The following is a 24,052-nucleotide window of genomic DNA, read 5'->3' as shown; positions in this document are numbered from 1 at the left end:
CTTTTCTAGTCTCACAGAAGTTACATCACCATGAAAGTTTAAACATGGAAAAACCCACTTCCAACATCCTAGAACACTGGTACTAGAGGAGGAGCTGCCATGATATTGGCACATCCACAGGAAGTCCACATTTAACAAAACATTTGGAGAGTTTGGTTTCTGAGGTCCTTGTTTTGAGGGCTCCACTATGAGGTTTAGTCAAGAGACAATCATCTTGAAGTCATTCTAACACACTTTCAGTAGCTCAAAAACCACGAAAACAATTATTTCAAAGGCCTACTATTCATTGCCAAAAGTGGGGGAAAAAGTGGAGCCATTATGATGTCAGAGAACCTTGGCTGGAGCAGGCTGTGTATGACATTTCTGCTGCAGTAAATCCAAAGAACTGGGATTAAGTGCTCCAAAGCCTGGCTGAATAAGAAACTAACCTCTGTGTAGAAGTACTACCATAGTAAAGCTGCCCCTCCAGAGCAGACAAGCCTGCTCTCTTTGAAACACCTTTATCCAAACTCAGCCACGTGGCTGCCAGCACAGAGCCACTGAGCACTCAGAGCCACCCCAGCTCTGAGGAGCAGCAGCCCAGGCACCCACCTACGATCCTCTGCCCATCCTCTGTCCTCAGGCGCACGATTTGCATTTTGACGTTGGTGCCGCTGACGGAGGCCAGCACCCCTTCCACCTTCGTCCACACGCTCAGCACGGAGCCACAGAGCACGTAGTAGGTTCTGCAGCGCAGCCCCACCTCACAGACCAGCCCCAGGCCTGCCTTCTTGCAGTTGCCTCTCCTGCAGGCAGACAGAAAAGCTTCCAGAACCATGCTGCAAACTAAATTCTCATTTCACTAAAAACGAGACCCGTGGTTATTTAATGTGCATTCAGAGTCGAGCACGCACGCCAAGGGAAGGACACTTGGAGAACAGATGATGGGAAAGCTTTGGGAAGGGCTGGCCTAGTTAAGCACCATCTACAAAATGCACAGACAGAGCTTTGAGTCAAAGATAACATCACTGAGGTCACCTGAGAGCTGGAGAACGTTACAGGACACTGGTATCTGATCAGGGTACTTCAGAAGCTCCAATATTAATCTGAAACTTCTACCAGTTATGCAGTTCCTCAGGAATTCAGCCACCAGCTGAGTTCAGCCACACAGGAGGCAGCAGAGGAGGAACAGCTGTTTCTGACATCCATCCCATCTCTAAACATTCCCCCCAATAACATTTGAACTATCAGACTACAGCAACAGAACAGATGAAGACACTTCAAGCACAAGTCACTATTGAGTCACTGTGAGTGTAATTTCTACATTAACACTCATCTCATGTACAGGGACTTCAGGGCAAGTACAAAGCTTAATATTATCTCACAAGTTGGGTCATTTGACTGGTCATGGGGCTATTTCCCTGACACAAGGAACACAAGGCTTTACAGGAGGGACAGAAGAAGAGCAGGGATAAACCAGTCCAAAGTGAAACAGTGAAGTTAAAGCACAAACACTGACCAGTAGGCGTGGGTGCAGGTGTCTGCAGAGGAGTTGTACTGCTCCAGCCAGTGTGGCAGAGCATCCTCAGAAGGTACCTGGAAGAATCATCCAGAGTGGGAATGAAGTAAAACACATCAAAACTTACACAGAATAAAAAGAATTGGGTTGGTATCATGAGAAAGGAGGGAGCACCAGCATCAGGATGGTGTACAGAGGTACAGCATCCTACATTATAATAATTTCGAATTATCCATCCCAAAGGATGAGCAGAACCTCAGAGCTTTTACAATAATCCACTTGATGTGAGTTTCCTCAAGTTCTTGCAAATTCAACACATGCTAGACCCTAAGGAGCCTCATTTTTTATTACCACACCACAGATAATTTATATTCTGAAAGAAATTCAGAAATGGATATAGGAATGCCAAAATCATGTAGACCTGCTTAAAAAGACCCAAATAAAAGCTCTGTTCTGGAGAAAGAAGCCTACTTTTTGACTTGTCAAAATTATACATAAATACAAAAAAAAAAAAAAAGGCCTTATAATTATTTTCAAACTTTTCTAAATTAAAAAACAAGCATAACTTTAATGGTTACCTTCTTGTATTTCTTTTTCAGGTCTGCACATGTCTCTAGTTTGAGTTGTTTCCCAGTATTTGGTCTGTATATCAAAAAAAGCCTCTTTTTAGGATTTACTTCTTTTACTAGAATTGCTGTTTTCTTGTTATTTCTTATCTGGAAAAAAAAGACAAACGAAAAACTTCCTGAATTAACACATGATGAAATTATCTGCTTAAGTGATTCCATATTGTGTTCTTCACAGAGCACTAGGAGTGTGTAACAGTACAACCAAGGACAGTATTACACCTCTAGAACACAGTAATCCACACTGACCTCACAGTGAAACCACAATTTCCTGGTGCAGGTTTAACTAAGAGCTATTAATTTGGGTTTGGACTCATATTCCTATCAGGAAATATCTTGAGGAGATAAAAGGAAGAATTTCATACTCAATGTTATAAAAATCTTAAAATTAAAATGAATGTAAGGCTCAATGTATTTTGCAGAACTGAACAAGTAAGTTTTTCAGTTTAGCCCCCCAAACCTCTGAACATAGTCCAAGAGACAGAAGAATCTTACCTGTAGTGATAAATAAAATCCATCATCTGGACCTGTTTGTTCTGCCCAGATCTTTGTTGCTTCATCCCAAGACATTCCTCTCTCCACACTGATCTACAAGAGAGCAGTGCAGGGGTATTTGAGTGGGAACAACTTTAAAACAGTTACACACCTGGGGACTGAACCCACTGTAAAAACCTCCTGGCAAATGTTATCAGTTCCTACAGAGATGATAAAGGATCAACTTACTGTGTACAGCTCTACATGGCCAGAGGTAGAATATCCAGGAGTTAAAAACTTCTTAACATCTGCCTTCCTCACTTTCTCATCCCCAGAGCCCAAGTCTGAAAAGGAAAGCAGAGTTTTATTCTGCTGCTCTGTTCTCACTGAAGTTCAAGAACACTGTGAAATGATTTACTCACCTAAGATGCCCATGTCATATCTTCCATTCTTTTTAGCATTTTGAATAACTGCATTTAACGTGTCAGAGAAGTATTGGAACAAAGCATTCTGCTGATGGACTTCCATGCCAAGAATTCGATTCAGAAATTTCCCTATATTGTTGTAATCTTAAAAAAGAGTAAGAAATACATGTATTAGGGCAAAGATTAAGTCTGATAACCACAGGCCCTCAATCAGTACTCAAAGATTCTTACAAACACTACTTATTCTTTCAGAAATGCAGAAAACATTAAGTTCTTCAAAAAAGCTCACTTTTAGAGAGTTACAAGTTCAGTTCTAAAGCTGGGAATGCACTGTCATGACAAAAGATGTTCCCAGGGACATTCTAGAGATGCACTGAACACCCAAGTACCTTTATCAAGGGTCAGGATTCCAGATCTGTCTTCCACATTTATCAAGCCTACACCAATCAATCCCTGACGAACATCTAGGAAAGAGAAAGGAGTTCAATCATAGCTGCTTTGCCATCTAAAAATAACCCAGTGAAGTCACAGCTTGTTGAGCCATAGGATCTGATTCCAAAGCCTCTGACACCCCTCACTTCCCATTATTGCAGTTTCTACCTAAATACATCAATAACCAAGACACAGCTTTGCCTTCTGTCCTTGCAGGAAACCCAGGAAGGGGAAAGCACCAATGGCCCCATGCCTGAGAACAGTTCCAAAAGGCAATGGGAAAATAAAGATAAAAATCTGTTTGTAATACACTGGCCAGGCAGATACAGAACATTCCTCACACAGAGTTCACAGATCTGGTTTCAAGTGTGAACTTCAACATTCAAGCAATGTGCACAGACTCTCACTGGGCATTTACTCCCATCTGTCTCAGCTGATCATTTTAAACTGTAACAATGTTTTACAGCTCTAACAGCATTTCCATTTTCTGTGTATGGAGAAGGACCAAAAGGTGTCACAGCCTTACCTTTGAAGAAGTCTCCAGGAAAATCAGGAGGAGGTGAGACCATTGGGGAGTCCAAGTTCACAATGGATTTCATAACAATCTCCAGAGCATTTCTGCCATACTGTGTGAAAAAGAAAGTTGTTCTGTCAATGGCATCCAGTGTTTGTGCCACAGCTCCAGGCACACATGGTTTAACAGGTATTTATAATTCACAATTAAAAGCTTTTCTGTGCAATAGTGAAGGGAATTGTTTATCACCTTTATGTAGGGCAGTTTATAACTGAAAACAGCCCAGTCTAAATTTTTAATTAGAACTGCCAAATTAATCTTTCATTGTGGCTTAAAGGACACACACCATTTACTTAAGACTTTGATTGTTTGCAAGAGCAGAAAAGTGATTTACACATGTGTGTTCCACATGGCTTCACAAACAGAATTCTGGGTTACAGAAAGAGGCCTTCCATCAGCAAGGGATGGAGTTAAAGGGATGGAGAGGAACCTTCCTCAATAGGTCACCTGTGGAATAAGCAGCACAGTATGAGCTCTCCAATAGAAATAGAATTGTCACCTTGTTGTCAAAATTGAATCTGCTGAGGTCTCGAGTTTCTGTGGCCCGTCTGTCCCCATGGGTGAGGGCTCCCTGTTAAGACACATCATTGTCATGAAATATAACTTTTAAGAAAAAGAAATCTAAGTTGCATTTTCTCAAAGGAAGGATCAGACCTCTTGAAACATCTTACCAAACTCTCCAGTCTTTTTGCAACTATAGATGCAAATCTTTGCTCTCCTGCCAGTTCAGAAATGAGGAACACATACTCTGGAGCAGTCACTTGGTTGGATCTATGAGTTCTTCCTGGATAATTAAGTAGAAGCATGCAAATTAGATATATTCAGTGAAATAGAATTTTTAAAATAAAATGTGAACTGTGAAGAGCAAGGAAAAAAGGTAGAACTTAATCCTGCTTAAAAATTAGATTCTGCTGTAATACAGCAAACAGAAGTAGCACAGAGATACTCTAAAAATTGTGGCAACTTCTATAAAGACACTTCACATGTGAATGAAACTCCAAAGCTGCAGCCTAGGGTTGTTTGTGAGGTTTCTTTCAAAGCTTTTAAGAACATTAGCTACAACCACAGATAAATTAATTCTCTTCATGGTACAAGAGACTGGAGGGGTCCTTAGGAGGATGCCTGCTCCATCTGATTCTCCATGTTAGCAGTAAGTTCAGTCATCACTCCTGGCTCTGCTGGTCAGGACAGTGAGTGCTTTACCAAACTGCTGGATTGCTCTGTCCGCGCTCCACGGCAGCTCCAGGGTCATGTGAACCCTCCGCCGCTGGTTCTTGGCCCTGCGGTCTGCTTGCAGTGAGATACCAGAGCTGGCAGCCTCTGAGATGATGGCAATGTTCTGTGATTGAGAAAAGAGCTCTTAGTTAGCAATAAACCCAAGATCAAGCTTCAGTGTCCAAAAATAAAAAAAGTATTGTTTTACAACTATTACCAAAGATGGGTCTGGAATGATTCCACTGTTACTCACAAGGCAGGGGGAGGGCAGCAAAGGTGTGGCTCTCTGTATCACAGTTAGAAATGCTAATGAACTCTTCTGAGTGAAAGAAGGGGGGTTTGCTTTACTTTTCAACAACAACTCTCTGTGCAAACAAAGACTCGCCATCCCAGAGGGCAGGGCTCCCTGACACTGGCCTGTACTCTGAAGGAAAAGGGGAGGGACACAGGCTTGCTCCAATTGCCAACACCAGAAAAGACAAAATGTTGCTGCTAAGGCTGTACAGGGAAGAGGATCCAGCCCTTGCAGTGCCTGAATGCATTTGCCTTGAAAGAATGTAAATGTTTGGACTGTGCACAAATCACTCACAGGAACCCGAGTTTTTACCCTCAAGTGTCACAAGGGACCACACAAGTTCCATGCACAGTGACATTTACTCCTTTGCCCTCTTGTGGCAGCACGGCCCAAGTGAAGCACTGGGAAGGGCTTTCTCCCCCCACTCCTTTTATCAGACACAATTCTACCATTATTCAGGATTTTCTTTCAGAGTGCAACATTAAGGGCAGAAGTCACCACTCCTCCCAGTGTGACTTCTCAATCCTGGTTAAGGTTAACAGCCCCCACCTTTTCCCTTCACCCCTCACTGTCAGTGCTCATACAGTGGTCTTCCCCACTTCCCAATTTAATTATTTCCTCTTGGAAGGGGAGGTGCACAGTAACCCAGATCAATGAATCAAAGATATGAATCACAAACCTGCCTTTTAAACACGTAATTGTTTTACAAAACCAGCTTGAAGGTGCCAGCTTTCAGTTTGGTACATGGGGCCTCAGAGGTCACCCAAACTACAGCCTGACCTTTAAACTCACTGATTTGAAAAACAAACCAGCAGAGTGCTTCTTAACTGGTACTTACACTACCTGCCAGTCACTGGTGAATAGCTTAGAGTTCCTATGGCATCTGGCACATTTGCCTGCATGCAGTCTTTCCAAGATTACCTTATCTCCATCCATGAACCTCTGCTTCTCTGTGATGTTGAGGATTTCCACAGGCACATCGAGCTCAGACCTGGACTCGTAGGAGATGCTGCCGTCGTCGTTGCTCACCACTCTGCCTTTGCGGCCGGTCATCTTCAGAGGGGAGGGAACACAACCTCAGGGGCAACGCCAAACCCACCCCAGCACCAACTGCTCCAAGCTGCATTATTTATCCATGCACCCACATTAAAATGCTCAGTAATTTACTCTGAGTGCAAACTACTATTATCTGCAATGTGGAATATGACAGAGCAAATCTGTGTAGAAATGATGGTGTATAATGGCACTGTTCATGAGGGATTTACCAGCAGCACCAAGAAAATAAGCTAAACAGACAGCTTAGGCTGCCACTGATTTTAACAGGGTCTTTTAAATCACACTGATGCTGCTACTTGATAAAAACAGGTAGCTTAAAGACATTTTTCTGAAGTCCTTGTGAGATTAATTAATCAGGCTTTTCATCAACACATAAAGGTTCTTGATCTCCACTGCCTTGGAGGATGAGCTAAAGCTCCTGTCTGTTTAATACACCAGCAGCAAACTGACTACAGCCAGTCAGATAAACAGACCACAGTAAAACAAAGGAGAAACTGGTGTGACTTACCCAAGCAGAAGCTATCAAATCTCAAATAATGTGTTCACCCACTCAGAGCTCCCCCTGTATTCTGACACAATATTCAAATTTCTCTTCTATTGAGAGGCATCAGCAGAGTAACCTCTGCTTTCACTCCTGAGATCACTGTGTAAAACTGATAACCTCTTTAAAAACGTACTTTTTTCTTTATATGTGAATACCAGCCTACCTCTGCAACATTTTCAGGACCACCCAGTTCATCTATAAGCTCATCCAGTGTATTAGGTGGAAGATCTTCAGCCAGCTTTTCCAGTTTATCCAGCAGTTCTTTTTTCATTTGTTGGGCCCTTTCAACAGCATCCTGACTCGTTACAAAGCTGCTGTTTGTGTTACTGTTTGCTGAAAGTTAAGAAAGACTCTTTGAGATTTAGAATTTTATTGCCTAACTGCTAGGAAATGAATCAACATCAAAGCAAGCTGCTCTTACCAGGCGTGTTGGTACTAGAAGTGGTGGTTCCAACAGTGGAAGTGAAGCAGCTGGGTCGTTTGGATCCCAGACCAGAGGCTAGTAAGGCACTTTGAATAGAATCTGGGTCTATGCTTTTCTTCTTTTTCTTTTCTTTATTTTTTTTATGCTCTTTTCTAATCAACCAGGGATCTGAAGTTAAATAAAAGTTTCAAACATTTACTAAGCAGCCATCCATCCCTTTGAAACAAATACATTCTCATTGCATAAAGTGACTTACAAAAATCTGAAATCCAGTGTACAAAATCTAATTTCACATTCTACTAATTCCACATCACTGGAACTAAACTACCTGCTTAGTAAACACACATCTGTGGCTCACTGGACTGTTTGGGAAGACTTTCTGCTTACTCTCTGCAAGCACAGCTACTTTCTTGATGAAACACTCAGACTGCCTTACCATCTTCATCATCCTCACTGGATTCATCTCTGAACGGGTTGAAGTCATCATCGTCTCCAGAACTCAAAAATTTGGAGCTCTCATTGTCACTTTCTTCATTGTCTGAAGCATCAGACTCACTCTCACTCTCATCAGAGCTGCTCCCTGCAAGGCCACCTGTTTTGCGGGCTTTTTTGGCTTCTCTGCTTATTTCTTCACCTAATTCCATCATCCCAGAAGAAAGAGAAGTTAGTTTAAACCTTGTAGTCTACACACTTTGAGGCCTGTTTTACCATACAAACTAGAAAAATATTCAACTTTTGAAAATAGAACTTTTTAAAAGAATCTAGGCTTTAGGCAAGACCTCTCTCCCAAGTTTTTAAGATGAGCACTTTGGGAAGGGGGTGGTATTAGGCTTCTCTTCATTGAGCCTCAAGATAAAGAAAGTTACTTGAGTGACTACCTCAGGAAGTGATCTGACACAGACAAAGCATTTTGGGATATGGTTCCATAGCAGATCAACCCAATTTTGAGGAAAAATAACTAAAATTTACACATTATATTGCTTATCAGAAATATAGCATCTATTAATGGCAACCTCTAGCCTTAAGAGATCTGCAATACATTCTCTTTCAAGGATGACTGTACAGATATTCCCTTTTTTCCCCACACAAAGTTGACTCTTAGGCAGCTCTGAAGCTGCCATTTTCACTGCAGCATTAGTGCAGGAACTCCAGCATTACCTTTTCGTTTCTTTACTTTGTTCTCCTTGCAAGGGCTGTCTCGGGGTGAATTGTTATTACTTTGAGCAGTCAGGTCAATTCCCAACAAGCTGAACAGCTTCTTCCTGTCAGGAGCTGGAAAGTGCTTCTCAATAAGAGACTGGAATACTCCTCTGTTTAAGAAAAAAGGGTTGCTCAGTGGAATTTGCATTTATTTAAAGTGCAAACCTGTAACACTGAACAGCTTTGCTTGACTTCTCTGAAGAATGACTCCTTGTGTTGGGCACTCTCTGTATTATCACCCACTGTATTTGTCACCTTCTTAAAAGCAGGACACATCTCTTTTACAGCACTGTTACACCTTGCTAAATTTGTTTTGTGTAACAAGTGGCATTGCTACTGCCATTTTTTAATTGCTCAATTAAGTTAATAAATTAAGATCTTCAGCAAGGCAGCCTTGGGATTGGCTCTGGTCCCTCTGATCAAAGAGGGAAGTCATGGTCTGTAACTTGCTGAAGTTCTTTCTCTCAGAGTGCAACATTAAGGGCAGAAGTCACCACTCCTCCCAGTGTGACTTCTCAATCCTGGTTAAGGTTAACAGGCCCCACCTTTTCCTTCACCCCTCACTGTCAGTTTTCTTACAGTGGTCTTCCCCACTTCCCAATTTAATTATTTCCTCTTGCAAGGGGAGGTGCACAGTTGCTCTGGTACAAATGCAGCACACACTTGGCAGGTGTCCCCATGCTCCCAGTTTGAGAACAGTACAAGCTGTTCACACCTGAAAATGTCAGTTTGGAATGCCAGGAGAACCAGGAGACAATCACTGCCTCACCTGAGCAGTGCTGCCAGACTTTAGGTACAGGCAGCTTCAGTAAAGAACATCACTACTAAAGGACTCCCAACCTTCTGTGCACTGATGCACATTTGACACACAGAAGGACAAATGACTACACACACACACTAAGCTGGATGAAGGTTACTTTTGCAAACAACAGTTTTAAAATTCAGTCTTACTTTGCTGTAGAAACGAAGTCATTCAGTTCCCCACCACCTTCCTCCAAAGCTTCCAATGTTCTGGCTTCTCCTGTCGACTGCAGGCCAATGACAACACACTGAAGGACAAATGAACACCAGACACTGTCACTATGACTGAGCTGTAAGTTTATTTTGCCTGAATTTCTGCTCATTAGATACCATGAAGAACAAAAGCATGCTCCTACTATGGCTGAAAATATTTGTATTTTATATATATATAAATTTAATCTAATAGCTTTACATTTAAGACAAATGTTTAAAAATCAGTCCTGATCAACTTACTTTGCCATTCTTGATTTCTTCCCGAGCCAGCTGCACCACTCTCTTCACCTTGGAGGCTATGCAAAGGTACTTGAAGAACCTCTGGTGAGCTGACCAGAACTGGCCCCACATGGATTTCTTCATGCGCTGCTCGGCATCGATGAGATCGGCTGCTTGCTGAAACCTCTCTCGAGCACTGACCCACTGAACAAGAAAAGGAGCATTCACATTTCAATCAACTCCAACCTCCCAGAAATCAACAGAGAAAGCAAATTGAAAACAGGGTTCTTACCAGTTTCACAGATTTATTGTACATTTTAACATATTCCTGTGAGAGCAGAACTTCGTCGATTTTGAAAGTTACACCTGAAAAACTCAACTGTCTGGCTATGTACATTCCTCTCAGCTTCATATCCATAGCAACTATTTCCATGGCACCAACACCTCTAAAATAAAGGAACAATTTAAGTCCGTGTTAGAATTTTCAAGAACAAGGATTTGTTAAAAAAATGCCTCAAAACACAACCCCAAGTACTTTAGAAAAAACCAGCTTATAAATGTGAAGGAATATGTTTTCAAAATAATTTGAAATTTAGTCTTTACATAAAATTGCATCCCTGCCTTGTAAGTGTTAAGTGTATCCCAAGAGGTAAAACTCGGTTACTTTTTTCCCAAATGACCTAGGATGGATTAGGAGACAGTAACTTAGAAATTTGAACTGGATAACAAACTTGGTCGAAATATCAGCAAATTCTTGCATTCTAATTTTATAAACTGCTAATGATTTGAAATAATACAAACCATTTTAAGTTATTCAGATTTATGCTGATATGAAAATGATTTAATTAGTAAGTAACTTCAGTTCTCTTCAACAGCAACACCTTGAGAGCACAGGAGTCACCTGCAAAACAGCCAAGTGCTGCTCACAGGCTTGGGGCTCTAACTCCATTATTGCTTATGTGATATGCACCCAGTAATGAAGAGAGGCTACTCTGGCAGAGTCCAGAAAAACCACACATCATGTAGATGGTAAACAAGATGTATCCTAAAGCCTATTGTGCATTCTGTAGTGCTCAAAATTCTTTTTGAGTAGGCAAAGCAAGATGTTCACCCAGCACAGAATGCAGCAATGGCCTTTTCTCCTGACCCCTCACATTGAGTATTATTAGTATGTTCTGAAACACCAAGTACCTTGTAACAGCACAAAGAATTTCCCTGAACTGGGTTCTTATGCCAACAAGCACAAGATTACCTCCTGTTAAATTGCCTATGATGAATGCATAAACATTAGAGGCCTTCTACAAATAGGGAAGCCATTAACTACACTGAGCATACTCACTATATTACAGGGTGTTTTCATGGGGAGCAGCAAAGTATTTTGCTTTCCTAACCCCCACATTTTCGAGAGCCCTCTTTTCCCAGAAAGCTTTTAAAGCTCTCAAAATTTTCTGTGAACAAAGGAAATAACTTATTTTTCACCACTTATGATAAATAACATTTCTGCTAGATTTAGAAGCCCGAGTCCTTAGTGTGACAGGACATGCTTGTAAAGGACTAGAGAGTGAAAACAAGGAACTGGGAGTACAGTCAGCCACAGCCCTGTGCATTCTGCTGTAGGTCTTTGAAATTTACCTTCTTTCAACAGCCTGAATAAAATCACTGAATTCCCTAAATGGGGTTCCTTCACCCCATATTCCAAGACGGTTCATATATGCCATGTTCCTTGGCTCAGATGCACCTAAAAAGAGAAAGAGAAATCTGTACCAGTGCCAGCAAAACCATCCAGAAACACTTCATACAAACCCAGCAGTACATACCTGTGGCACTGGCATAAACAACCCTGGCTTTTGGAAGTTTATTTTGAAGTTCCAATACAGCCAGACCTGTTTTTGTTGGTTTTGATGAACCAACAGGACACAGATTCTTTGCTTTATGACACTCATCAAATACAATCTGAATTGAAATTAAGGAAAAGCTTTGTCCCACTAATGTACAGAATGAGGAGCTGGAACAGAAGGCAAGAAAATCTACTACTTACAATAGGGGGCAGGCAGAAATTGTAAACTCCAGACACTGGTCATTTTAACTAAAAACCTTGGAAAAACATTTAGATAATAAATTGCCACACTGGAGTTCTTGAAAATGCTGATGAAACTCCAAATATATATTTAAATAAATCCATTAAAAATATCAATGTAAACTTAGAGTTCTGAAAGACAATTGTTTAATTTTATAGGTTTGATATAGAAAACACTAGGAACTTCACTCTTGTAGCAGAGATGTGTGGCAACAAGTTGATGGCAATGTGTTTGGCACAAAGTTTATAAAACTAAGTGTAATGTCAGAGCATGCACACAACTGATTGCCATTACAAATAAAGAATACCTAAAAATCTTTAAAGATACAAGTTGAAATAGCAATTCATTATAATCAAATGAATTCCAGAAAAAGGATACAACTCCATCGAAATCTTCACCACACCAGTGAAGAAGCTGCTTTAATCTGGTTTTGTATTTACCACCAGACTGACTTTCCCCAATAAGAGAAGAATAGGTAGCAAAGATGACCCCTTTCTTCACACTTCCATTATGTTTGGAAGAAATCTTCCCATACTTGAACTGCAATAAATAGAAATTAGAGAAATGAATCAAGAGAGACCCCTCCTCAATCCCACCTAGCAGATGATGATGAAGGGATGCTGGTGGTCTCAAACTGAAAGGTGGGGACACCTGGAGCCACCCATAACCCCACACCATGATCAGGGCACAGCTGATGGCAATGTGGTTAAGGGGTTATACAGGGCCTCACTTAAACATTGACTTAAGGAACACTAAATCTGAGGTTCCAAAAGCTTAGCAGCCACATCCTTTGGCTACATGGTTTCCTTAGTTTAAATACAATTGAGATTTCAGTTTCAATGTATCCCTCTAAGAGCCAATACCTCAGGCATATTTACAGCTGCTACCACAAATGAGGATTTCTAAAGCCTTGTTTTGGAAATTAAGAATTCACAAAGCTAAAATACCAACTTAAACCAAATTTTAAAGTTCAGTGAATTCAACCAGTAATCACACTTCACAATTTAAGCAGCTAATCCAGAGCAGAGGCAATGTCTCCAAAAATAACTGCACACACCACTGCTGCTTTAATAAATCACTGAGCAGGTCCATTATTCAAGTATTACACACAAAAAGCATTATAAATAAAATGTGCACTGAGAGATAGAAAGTAAAAAATTCAAATGCTACAAAGCTTTAAGGATGTAAAGAATATTTCAACTCGTAAAAAATATTCTACTAGTAGTGTCAGTAGTGGCTTGAAGTGTAGTTTTTTTTAAAAAAAGCACACATGCTAAGACTTAATCCTACAAGGGGCCTATTTACATGATTAACTTAAAGCTCTGTGTGGTTCTTTGTAAGATTTAGGCCTGTCAAACAAGACCTAGACAGCAAATTTATTGAAATTAGTACATTCTTGCTCTTAAAACACTCAACATGCACAACTTGTCACACAAGCGTACCTAAAGGTTTGCTCAACTGTACATAGTAAAAAGTTTCCACACCTTGTTTAATGAATGCACCAATATGTTTTTGGCTCCAATATCTCTCAAATCTCTCTCAGCATCGTATTTCAGATCATTTGACACGCTAAACCTGAGGACACAAAACAAAGCACATTCTGTAAGTCACAGCAGGTCAAAGGCAGCCAGTTGCTAGAACATTTGTCAGAAGACAGATGACCCTGAATTTAGGTCATAGAGTCACTGGAGTGTCTGCTCTAACAAATCCTGACACACTTACCAGACTGCTCTTTTTCTGCCTAACAAGTAATTTTCATAGATTATTCCAGCTATGGTCCTTCCTTTTCCTACACCAGCACCATCACCTATCAAGAATCCAGCTCTGTCTCCATTGGGCAGGAATGTTTCATGTTGCTGTAGGAGAAAGAACAAAAAACTTGTACCCATTCTCCAGAACACATCACAGGGGATTGTCAGAAAAGAGCAAACATAGGAAACATCCTATTGGAGGAGACCAGTGGTCCAAGCAAACTCCTGGCAGCAGGAAGAGGGGGTTTTATTCAGGGAGAGCACAGCACCCTAACTGCATTGTGTGATCCATTCTCCCCTTTCTTCCCTCAGCACCCAGAACTGCTCTAAGCATCTGTCCAATCATTTGTGCCTTTTCCTAACCCACTGACAGGCTCCTGTACAGCCTCTGTAGCAGCAAGGCCCAGACCTGCACAGCCTGTGGAATGCAGTGCTCTCAATCTACCCATTGTAAACCAATCTCCTGTCAGTGTCACCAAGGTCTGTTTTGAGTCTGGTTTTGTGGGATATCAGTCACTTCTGGATGATCTTAACCCTGATTTCATTCCCATTCCTTCCTCTCCCCTCCAGCCCCAGGTGTCCCAGTCTCTTTTCATGAGGTCACTTTGCCCTCCTGTGACCATTTGAGTTGTCCCCTAACTCCACTGCCTCCTTCCCCAGCATGCAGAGCACTGCACACACATCTGGGCTGGGCACACTGAAGTTTAACCCAAGAGCAAAATAACACCCAGTGCTGCCCTCTATTCCTCCCCAAGGATGTCAGACAGGGCTGGCTTTCTCAGCCTGCTGCTGCTGCAGCCATTCAATTACTTCAGAGAAATAAAAATGACTAACATGTTCTAAGACAGTTAAAAGATCACCATCCTGCAAGTGGTTTAGAGGAAATTTTCCTGGGTGTATTACCTCACATTTATCTGAGCTGAAGCTCACCTGCCATCTTCTAATGCAACTCAAACCTTTAAGCTCTTATTATTTTATCTCCTTGTAAAACTGACATAGCTGCACTTGTCAGATTTTAGTTTTTCTTCTTAAATTCTCTGTTAGCTCTTAAGCTGTGCTGATGTCTGGCATACCTGGGCTGCATAAGTGATTGCTTCCAGCTGCAAAGCTGACAACCAGCCACTGTCAATGGTTTCCTCTGATATTGATGTCTGGTACCACACATCAGGAGGAGTCACACTGGATAAGGAGCTGGTTTCCACTACTGGGTCAGGATGACGCAGACCAATTTTTACTGGTGGAGAAAGAAGGGGAAGGAAGGCAGGAGATGAAAACAAAATACAGAGTTCTGTTGCTGCAGCACAAGTTAATATATTTACCCAAACAACTTACAATTGTGATTGCAAAGGCTGAATTCAACAATGATTATGTTTCATTGCAACAATCTGTCAAGTGTTGAACTGCACTGCATATGAAGGAACACATTCATCTGAATTTATAACTGCAATCCTAACTTTTTCTTCTCACCACCTTCCCACAATTTTTATGTGATTAGATAAAATTCACTTTACAGAAAATTCAAGTATTTGTGTACTTGACTTGTTTGAGAAAAACCAGTCTGAACCTTGTTTTCCCAACAAGGCCAGAAGCAGTCTCAGGATGCCAGAATCACAAAAGCAACATTCTTCTCACTATTTATATAGTGCCATTTTTAAGCAGAATGAGAGGAGAAAAGATTTAGAACAGACATGGTTTAATTGCTGACAGATCTCATCAGCAACAATAAAAATTAACCATTTAGCTACAAACTCCCTGCAAAAAGCCTTGCTTTTACAGCAGGTCACTGAATTTAGCAAACAAGATAACAGCTTGTTGTCAATGGGTACAACAAAGAAAAGAGAAAAAAGAGGAGATGGCAATTAACAGCAGTAAAAGATTCACTCAAAAAGCAGCCAGTTCTAAGTAGTCAGCCAGGAACAATGCAGGAAGAATGTACTTAGGGTGATTTCACACCAAAAGACTCAAACTAGATTCCTAAGTGTAATAGTGAGCACTGAATCCCTTTACAAAATTTCCTCTGCTGAGGCACAAAGCATCTTAACAGAGGTAAAAAAGCCAGGCCTGATTTTAGTTCATCAGTCATATCTGTGAAACAAATACTGTTCAATGATACTCAAGAACTCCTCTTTAAAAGTCTGCTTATCTTCCAAATCTAAGCATTACAGAAGATAAATTTCCTAGGAAAACCCACAACACATTCAGGTCCTGTTAACTTCAGACAGTAGCTATTTTCTGTGTTGGTAATTACACAAGAGTAAATAAATAAATGAACTCTCAAAGCACTGAGCCTTTTGATGGAACAGAAGATCAGCTCATACATTTTATTGGCATATATTCAGCATAGGTCTCTGCATGGCCCATTTCTTCTTCATCTTCTTCCTCAGGTTCCTCCTCTTCTTTTACTGCTGGCACTTTCTAGAATTGAGAAATACTTGTGTTAGTCAAACAGTACATTGTTAATGTTCCATCTTCTGGAAATTAACCTCAGAAAGGAAATGAGGACAAACTTGCACTTCAGTGTTTTAACACATGTAGGGAACAAACCAGCGAATCAATAGGAAACTACACACAAATGTAGATTTCTTACACTCTGAACAACCCTCTAAAGACACTAAGTCAGAGAACTTCCTCTTCTGTGCAAGGAGATCAAGCACTCCAAACTCACATAAGCAGAATTAAAAAGAAATTCTTCTTACTGCATATTAAAAAACCAGACTATGACTTAAAGGAAATTGCCTTGACAACATGACAGCCCCAATGTTCAAGTACTCCCCCAGGGTCTCCTGCAGCTCCACATTCATGACACAACTTTATAGTTAAATAGTCAGCTCTGTCCAGTATTCTCTGACACCTGACAGTTACCCATTCACTGTGACCCTGACCAGTGTAAATATATAAATATTTGTAAAGCACTCAACAGATGAAAAATCAAACATCTTCCACAACTGCTGATGTTTAATACAAAAGAAGTGATCTGAAAAACCCCTTCTGTATGGCAGTCACTGAGGAGCAAGTTCCTCCCAAACATCAGCCTTCCCAGATATCAGTGAAGATGCCAAAACTCAAATGTTTACAGCATCAGAATGTAATTTTATTACATTTAGAAAATTGAATGATATTCAATTTAACTGCCCAGAAGCACAGCCATGCTAGGGGGAAGTCTTTCAGTTTCCTCACTGCTAGTGATTTGAAAAGAAAATGTTTTAACCCAGAGGAAATGCTGTGCTTATCACCTTTAATCAGAGCCACACCCTTCTTGGCCCACACCAGCTCCTGCTAAGGACAGTAATTTCTTGAAATTGTCATTTACTATCCAAGCTCAGCACAGCTGTTAACTTCACTCATCTAACCAAGTTTCATCTTGTGGAGCAACTGACCTTTTGAACAAACAGATGCACTTGACAGTTCCACCACACACAAGACAAGCATGAGTAACTCCTGGAACTGCCACAACTGTTTATGGCCAGCAACACATTGGTTTGGCAAATGAATCATTTGTGCCACTTACCACAGTTGGTGAAAAACTTCTCATTTTAATGTCATTTATCCATATTCTTGCTACCTCTTTTGTGGAAGCCTCCTTCTTCACTGCACCATTGCTTAGGTCAGCTGCAAAAGAAAAGCTGTGGTTTACAGAATTCCCTCCAAACATCAACTCAGATTAACATGCTGCTCTATTAATGAGCTGAAAGAGAAGTTTAAAGCATCCAGGAGCACAATGATGCTTTAAGAACAAATTTGTAACAGGATCCTTTAAGAGGACCATTTATTGACCTTCCTGTCTTCAGTCACATTTGCAAGGAACTAGGATTAAGGCTCAGTACACAACTAAAATAATTTGCATAAGGATGGATGCAAAATATTGAAAGCAGCTGTCAGGTTTCCATCATATCAATGCATGTAATAAACTTAGCATAATTGCCCCTAAAAACAATTAGGGCACTTGCACAAATAAATGTTTTCCTCAAAGGCATTGCATAATTTAACTTCTTAATATTTTCCCATCTAGAACTCCTGCTGCCTGAATTATATGAAAAGGCCATTTTCCTTTCAAGAGCTTCTCTTTTCTACAAGTATTTGCCATTTTTTTAAAATTAAAACAAGGAAAGATGCAGAGACACAGGAACACAAATAAGATTAGGAATGCAGTTCTAGAAGTTGCAGGTTTCCTTTTCACTTGACACAGATTGCACTGTTTTCTGCAGCTGTCCCACTCTAACAGTTACTGTCTGCTGGTCTCACCTATTCTGTGCTTCTCTGAGTTTTCACTTGGTTTATTAACACTGACTTATCCCCTTCTGCTTTCTCCCCTCCTCTTCCTCACTTCCTTGACTCCCTGCCCCAGCCTCAGTTCATGTCCCAACTTGGGTTTTGGCAACCACTCCCTAAGAGAAAGCAATGACAAAGAAGGGACATTCTGCTTTTTGTTCTAACAGCAGCTCCTGCACTGCACTCTCTCTGTACACAGAAAAATAGGTTATGCCAACCACACCTATAAAATCAGCAAAGCTTGTTTCAGAGACAATGAAAATAACAGAAATCCACAAAATGCCCGTGCATCTTTCAGAAAAGAAAGCAGCACTGAAGGTATTTTCTAAGTGAACTAGTCTGATCTTAATATGTTAAAATCAGAACAACTTAAGAGTTAGTGACACACACATGCAGCTTTTTCCTTAAACAAGCTGACCACATGTTAGAAATAACATACAAGGAAATATTATAGAAGAAATCACAAAATGAGGATTTGGAGTGTGATAACAAAGGACTTGTGGCATTTAACTTACTGCAGCATTCTAGAAGTAACATGAAAATAAACAGCAAGTTTTTAGGACTTAATTTCTTAAACAATAGATTTGATGCCTCCAATGAAACCAAGGGACAGATTTTCCTTTTGCAGGAGACAATTCACACAAACACCTTATGTGCTACAAATCTAGTTTGGAAGATGCTAAATAGAAAATAGTATTAGTTTATTGTAGTTCCAAGCACATGCTAGAACAGGAACTGGTGGAGACTCCAGTAACATAGCTAACAGACTTCAGTAATGGTCACAAAATACTTTTACCAATTTTCCAGCTGCAATCTGTCATTTTCCTTGTCCCATGCCACAAAACAAGATTTAATTTTTTAACTCTGTTATTTGATACTTCTTTGCCCTGAATTCTAACACTACTACAGTTAGAATGAAATTGATCAGGTTTCCTGAACCACTTCATTTTACCAGGATATTGTACGACATGCAAAGATCTTGGTTATTTCACTATTTAAATAAATACTGAAATCACAAAGGAAGCAAACTCACTTGCTGCTGTTGCTACTGGTTGGGCAATATTAGGAGGTGGCTTCAATTTCATGAGTTCATTAAGACTATTGTTCTTGAGCAGATCTTTCAGCTGAATCTGGTCCTTGGAAGGTGCAGTGGTCAAGGCATTGCGAACTGCTGGTGCTGCCACCGAGGGCCGGGTGGTTGTGCTGGTCTGGATGATCTTGGCCACGGTGATCGTCTGCCGCGAGGTCGTGACAGGCGTCGTTTTTGTCACCACTATGGTCGTCCCCAGAGTTGGAAGCTGATTTATTTGATTCAGCACAAAGGTTGTGGTGGATGGTGGTTGCTGGCAACAAAGAAGCAGGGAAATTTTCAGAAAAGGGTAAAAAGAAAGAGCAACCTTTATTAGACTTCAGTTAGACACAGGATACAGGAGTTTTTAGAAGACAATTGTCTGTCTTCAAATAAGATGCTGAAGTTGCCAGAGTAATATCTTGTGCTGCAACAGTCTGAGCAAATAGTATTTCTCAATACATTGTACATATTTCAGAAGGTTTTTTTTAGATTTTAAGGTAAAGAAAAATAAAATTCATCACCCAGGTCAAGATATGACCACTACAGTTTCCCCCATATCTGACAAAGCCAGTCCAAGCCACTGCTGGCCAAGGCATGGCCACTCAGTGACACTGGCAGTGCCTGTGAGAAGGCATTTGTTTAACAACAGGCAAAAACTGTTACAGCATCAGCAGCTGGGATGGAGGAGCAAGAAAATGTGAGAAAACCCTGCAGACACCAAGGTCAGTGAAGGAAGGGGAGGAGGCACCCCAGGTGCTGGAGCAGGGGCTCCCCTGCAGCCCTTGGAGGACCATGGGTGCCAGGAGTGAAGTTGAGCCCAGGACAAAGGAAAGAGTGGGGAGAAGGTATTTTTAGATTTGTTCTTCTCATTTTCCTCCTCCATTGTTAACTGGCAATGAATTAATTTCCTCGAGTTGAGTCTGGTTTGCCCATGACAAATTGCTGATCTCCCTGTCCTTATCTCAACCCATGAGCCTTTCACCGTGGCGTTTCAGCCTTTGTGCAGCTGAGGTGGAGGAGTGATGAAGCAGCTTTGTGGGCACCCAGCCCAAGCTGAGCCCCCTCCCCACCCAAAGCCTGGAGCAGCAGCTCAGCTCTTACCCGAACATTTAACAAGGCTGGAGTGGAGACAGCCTCTGGTTCTTGTTTCACAGCAGCTGCAGCCTCAGCGTCCAGCCCCAGCTCCAAGGCGCTGAGCGGCACCGACTGCAGAGGGAAGGCAGCAGGAATGAAACCTTCAGGCTTTTGTTCCCAGGCTGTGCCTCAAGTGGCTACACTCTGGCAGAGTGAAGGCCATCGTGGAGCTTCAACACGGTATTTCATGACACTTCTCATGCATTTTATTGCAGAGCAGCTAGACCACAATGACATGAGAGCTCTCCATGGATACCTGGCATTATGTCCCCATGTCATGCCCAGAACTAAGCACATTTCTGTCTGTACTGACCTCAAGTGTTTGACATTGCTTTTTTGTATGGAAGTTTCAAATTAATTCACAAGCCATTTTCCCATCTCAGTACTATGAAGCAAGAAACTTAAGAAAACTCCACATGTTTCAACCACTTGCCATGCACAGCATCTCCTTTAACCCCTTCATCACAGCAAACCCAAACTCTAACAAATCCCTATGTTCTTGTTTTAACCTGCTGAACAGCTGGAGTTGGTGCTGGATTTGCAAGAACCACATCTGGAGAGTCAATATCAAAGAGATCATTTGGACTGATTCCACTCTCACTCAAAGCAGCAAGCAACAGATCTTGTCCTGGCTCCACCATCTCTGGAAAAAAAAAGAAATGAAAGTGTAAGTACAAGTACATTGAACTCTGATTTATTTTTTACCCACACACAACTCCATTTCTTGCATTTAATGGCATTGACAGTGCAGTCTCTTGTACACACAGTCACTTTCTAGATGTGCTCTGGTTCTTTCATTTATTTGTAGGCTTTTCAACATACTCACCACATTTCAAAGCAGGGAGAATTAAATAGTTCACTACAGAAAATGCTACCACACCCATAAACTTGAGACCTCTTCTAGTCTTTGAGGCACTACATTTTCAAGCATTACAAGAAATACCAAGAGCAGAAATGGTGAGCCCATGTTATGCTAATGATCCATCTTTGTCAGTGAAGCAACTGCACGAGGGAAGCACAATTAAAACTCATTTACTTTATCTTGTAACAAGTTAGTGATAAAGAGCTTATAAGGAAAGCTTTAATTTCTTGCTTGCCCTTACATTAGGTTACATTCATTCACTGGAGAAATTTTGTTTTGCTTAGTGGAGAGAACAAATGTGCCACTATTATGGTATGTAACTGCTTATTAAATAGGACACTAACATCAGGTCACAGACTCCTTTATGTGTAGGACAAGCAAAACTAATTTCAAAAAGCTATTCTAGACAGCATAAAAACTTATTAAAAAGCCAAATACTCCATATTTAAAGACGAAGAGAGGAGATAACACATTTCACTTGCTTAAGAAGGAAACCCATCTGCCTCAGTATTAAGAAAAAAATGAAATTATTTCACAGAACTTGAGCTGTTGCTTATACAGTCTAAAATACACCTCAAGCAGATCTTAATTTCACTCACCCTCCACACCCCTTAACACCCACTGGGAATAAAACATTGGAAGCCATTGTAGCCAAACACCTACTCTAAATAGGTAAGAGGACAAAATTATTTGTTGGCATTTTAGATGTTCATTCACAAGACTACAGAACAGCATTCCCTTCTACATGCACAGCTGAGCCACATCCAGCTGGCTGGGCACACATCTTCCTCAGCACTTTTAGCAGAACAGGTAATTCTTGTAATAAGCCAAGCCTCAGGCACTCAGTTCTTACTCTTCCCACTTTTAGTCTGTGCAAGAGCAGGGAGAAACCTTTTGGTTGTGGATTCATACTCACAATTCACGAGATGGTGGCACCACAAGGGCAAGATCCTGGGACAAGGGGAAGATGCATTTGAATGGAGCAAAGACTTAAAGATGCTCCAACAATATCAAAGCAACAAACAATTGGTGGGACTGCTACTGGCTGCACACAGCCCCACCAAACACCTTTGGCTCATCAGAACCAGACTCCTCTTTCTTAAAGGCACTTGAGGTGAGTAAATCAATTTGCAGGAAGGCCTTGTTTGTTGCTATGAGGTGCAGAAAAAATTAAGAAGTTTTAAGTCATCTAGCACACTTAACTGATATGGCAGCACCATTAAAGGATGTCAGCAGCCACTAGCCTGTCTCCCAGAATCCTGAATGGGTCAACAAAAGTGCCAAGATCTGACTTTTAGTTCCACCTTTCATTCCAGAAAGATTGTGCTTCTCAAAAAAAGGGCACTATATATATATAATATATATACACACTTTAATTAGGTAGGATAAATCCTTAACTTCATCAGACTAAAATCTTCCCAGTGACCATCACAGCCAAGTTTAGAAGCCTGCAGCTTTGTTTACTAACCAGAAACAGGTGAGGGGAGGAAGGTTTACGTCTGAAGATGAAATTTTTGCTTTTCAGTACTTTTGGTGTTCAGAAGTTGAGAGCAGCTACTGAAGATGAATTTTGCTACAGAAGGGGAATTCACACAGGTCACCCCATCAAAACAGCTCCAAAACACTTCAAAATAACTTCACAGTGTCCATTTGGGAAAGAGGCATGAGCACCCTTCCACACAGGGTAACAGCTTGGTTCAAAGGACAAATAAACTAAAATGTCTGAATGTACAGTGGCAAAACCATCAGTTAAGAAATTCCTTGGTCTTTATGGAGTTGTGATCACCCCACTGCTCAATGAAGACAGGACTAAAACTTGGTTGAGAGTTAAGGGTCTGGACTAAATAGAGGCACAAAAAGGCAGAAGCAGCAGAAGCCTGGGGCTTTTCACTTAGGAGAAGGAAGAAAAAATGAAAAGACTCAAGAACTCTTAGTCTGCTCTCAGAATATAGGAATGAAAGGCCTTTCTATGAAGTTGAGACTCAAAGCAAAACCAAAGCAAGAAGAAAAACCCACAGCAACACCACAAAAACACATCTTCCCCAGCCACCCCACGAGGGTGTCCCAACCCATTCCATCTGTTTCAAGTCCAGTTTAACATTTCCACGATGCCACTGACCCCAACGTGTTCACCCTTTAAAAACCTGATGGCTGAGACCTTACAAGTTCCACAGTTCAGAAAAAACCAACTCATAGCAGTAATGCTTTAGTTGCTTATTTCAAAGTTTTCAGTAAATGACTGGTGATAGAAACCAGCAAAGCAATTCCTACAATTTCAGAGTAAATATCTCCAGTTTAGAGTCAGCCCTTTCTAGTGAGGCTGTTTTCATTTAAGAAACCCCCCAGCTGCACCCCTCTCCTGACACCCCAAATTTTAAGTCTTAAAAATTCATGGTTGCTCACAACCCAGCAAAAAGCTCAGTAAAACAACAGCAATTGTTTGTCTGTCAGTCTGGACAATGAAAGTTTGATTAGTTTCACTTATTTTGTTTCTGTACAGTAGGAACAAAGCTGCATTGTCTGGAACAAAAGGAATTCTGAACTTCTAGATTTTTTACATTAGAAGTCACTGAATACTTAGCACCAATTTTAGCCTTTGTGCAACTTCCAAGCACCAATGCTGCCCACCCTCCTCATTTTAATTTAGCAAGGAAACTAAATGAGGAAGAAAAGAAACATACAGGAGAAGCTGCATTGTGATAACATTTTATTTTCTGTAGCACATGCTGGTTAAGCTTCAAACATTATCAGGCTGAACCAGCTCCATAATCTTGCAAGGTAGGAGGCTCCTCAGCTAACACAAGTGAAAGTGACTTTATCAAGCTCTGCAGCTCAGCCTTGGCAATACTATATAAGGACCTGTTTGCCACATCTTCAAAATCTCCGAAAG

The 24,052-nt window shown here is 41.0% G+C and overlaps 1 protein-coding gene across 2 annotated transcripts in view; it reads right to left on the bottom strand.

Moving 5' to 3' along the window:
- Positions 1-24,052, bottom strand: part of SBNO1 (strawberry notch homolog 1) — a 31,413-nt gene that overhangs the window by 3,993 nt on the left and 3,368 nt on the right. For both annotated transcript variants that reach the window (XM_054645833.2, XM_054645834.2), the window contains exons 2-31: positions 20,810-20,943; positions 20,268-20,372; positions 19,128-19,437; positions 17,334-17,434; positions 16,144-16,240; positions 14,899-15,059; positions 13,797-13,930; positions 13,559-13,649; positions 12,453-12,614; positions 11,814-11,949; positions 11,629-11,734; positions 10,289-10,442; positions 10,018-10,200; positions 9,715-9,812; positions 8,722-8,873; positions 8,000-8,197; positions 7,561-7,731; positions 7,303-7,472; positions 6,461-6,592; positions 5,233-5,368; positions 4,701-4,813; positions 4,529-4,600; positions 3,982-4,081; positions 3,413-3,487; positions 3,021-3,167; positions 2,848-2,942; positions 2,620-2,712; positions 2,077-2,214; positions 1,499-1,575; positions 592-785 (exon numbers count right to left, since the gene is read on the bottom strand). In XM_054645833.2, coding sequence (XP_054501808.1) covers positions 592-785; positions 1,499-1,575; positions 2,077-2,214; positions 2,620-2,712; positions 2,848-2,942; positions 3,021-3,167; positions 3,413-3,487; positions 3,982-4,081; positions 4,529-4,600; positions 4,701-4,813; positions 5,233-5,368; positions 6,461-6,592; positions 7,303-7,472; positions 7,561-7,731; positions 8,000-8,197; positions 8,722-8,873; positions 9,715-9,812; positions 10,018-10,200; positions 10,289-10,442; positions 11,629-11,734; positions 11,814-11,949; positions 12,453-12,614; positions 13,559-13,649; positions 13,797-13,930; positions 14,899-15,059; positions 16,144-16,240; positions 17,334-17,434; positions 19,128-19,437; positions 20,268-20,372; positions 20,810-20,941 — 4,033 coding nt within the window. In that variant the 5' untranslated portion in view covers positions 20,942-20,943. The remainder of the gene's footprint in view (positions 1-591; positions 786-1,498; positions 1,576-2,076; positions 2,215-2,619; positions 2,713-2,847; positions 2,943-3,020; positions 3,168-3,412; positions 3,488-3,981; positions 4,082-4,528; positions 4,601-4,700; positions 4,814-5,232; positions 5,369-6,460; positions 6,593-7,302; positions 7,473-7,560; positions 7,732-7,999; positions 8,198-8,721; positions 8,874-9,714; positions 9,813-10,017; positions 10,201-10,288; positions 10,443-11,628; positions 11,735-11,813; positions 11,950-12,452; positions 12,615-13,558; positions 13,650-13,796; positions 13,931-14,898; positions 15,060-16,143; positions 16,241-17,333; positions 17,435-19,127; positions 19,438-20,267; positions 20,373-20,809; positions 20,944-24,052) is intronic.

This window comes from Agelaius phoeniceus, chromosome 18 (assembly GCF_051311805.1).
Source record: "Agelaius phoeniceus isolate bAgePho1 chromosome 18, bAgePho1.hap1, whole genome shotgun sequence".
NCBI lineage: Eukaryota > Metazoa > Chordata > Aves > Passeriformes > Icteridae > Agelaius > Agelaius phoeniceus.
Note: the sequence above shows the minus strand (reverse complement) of the source record. Positions and strands in the feature narration are given on the sequence as shown.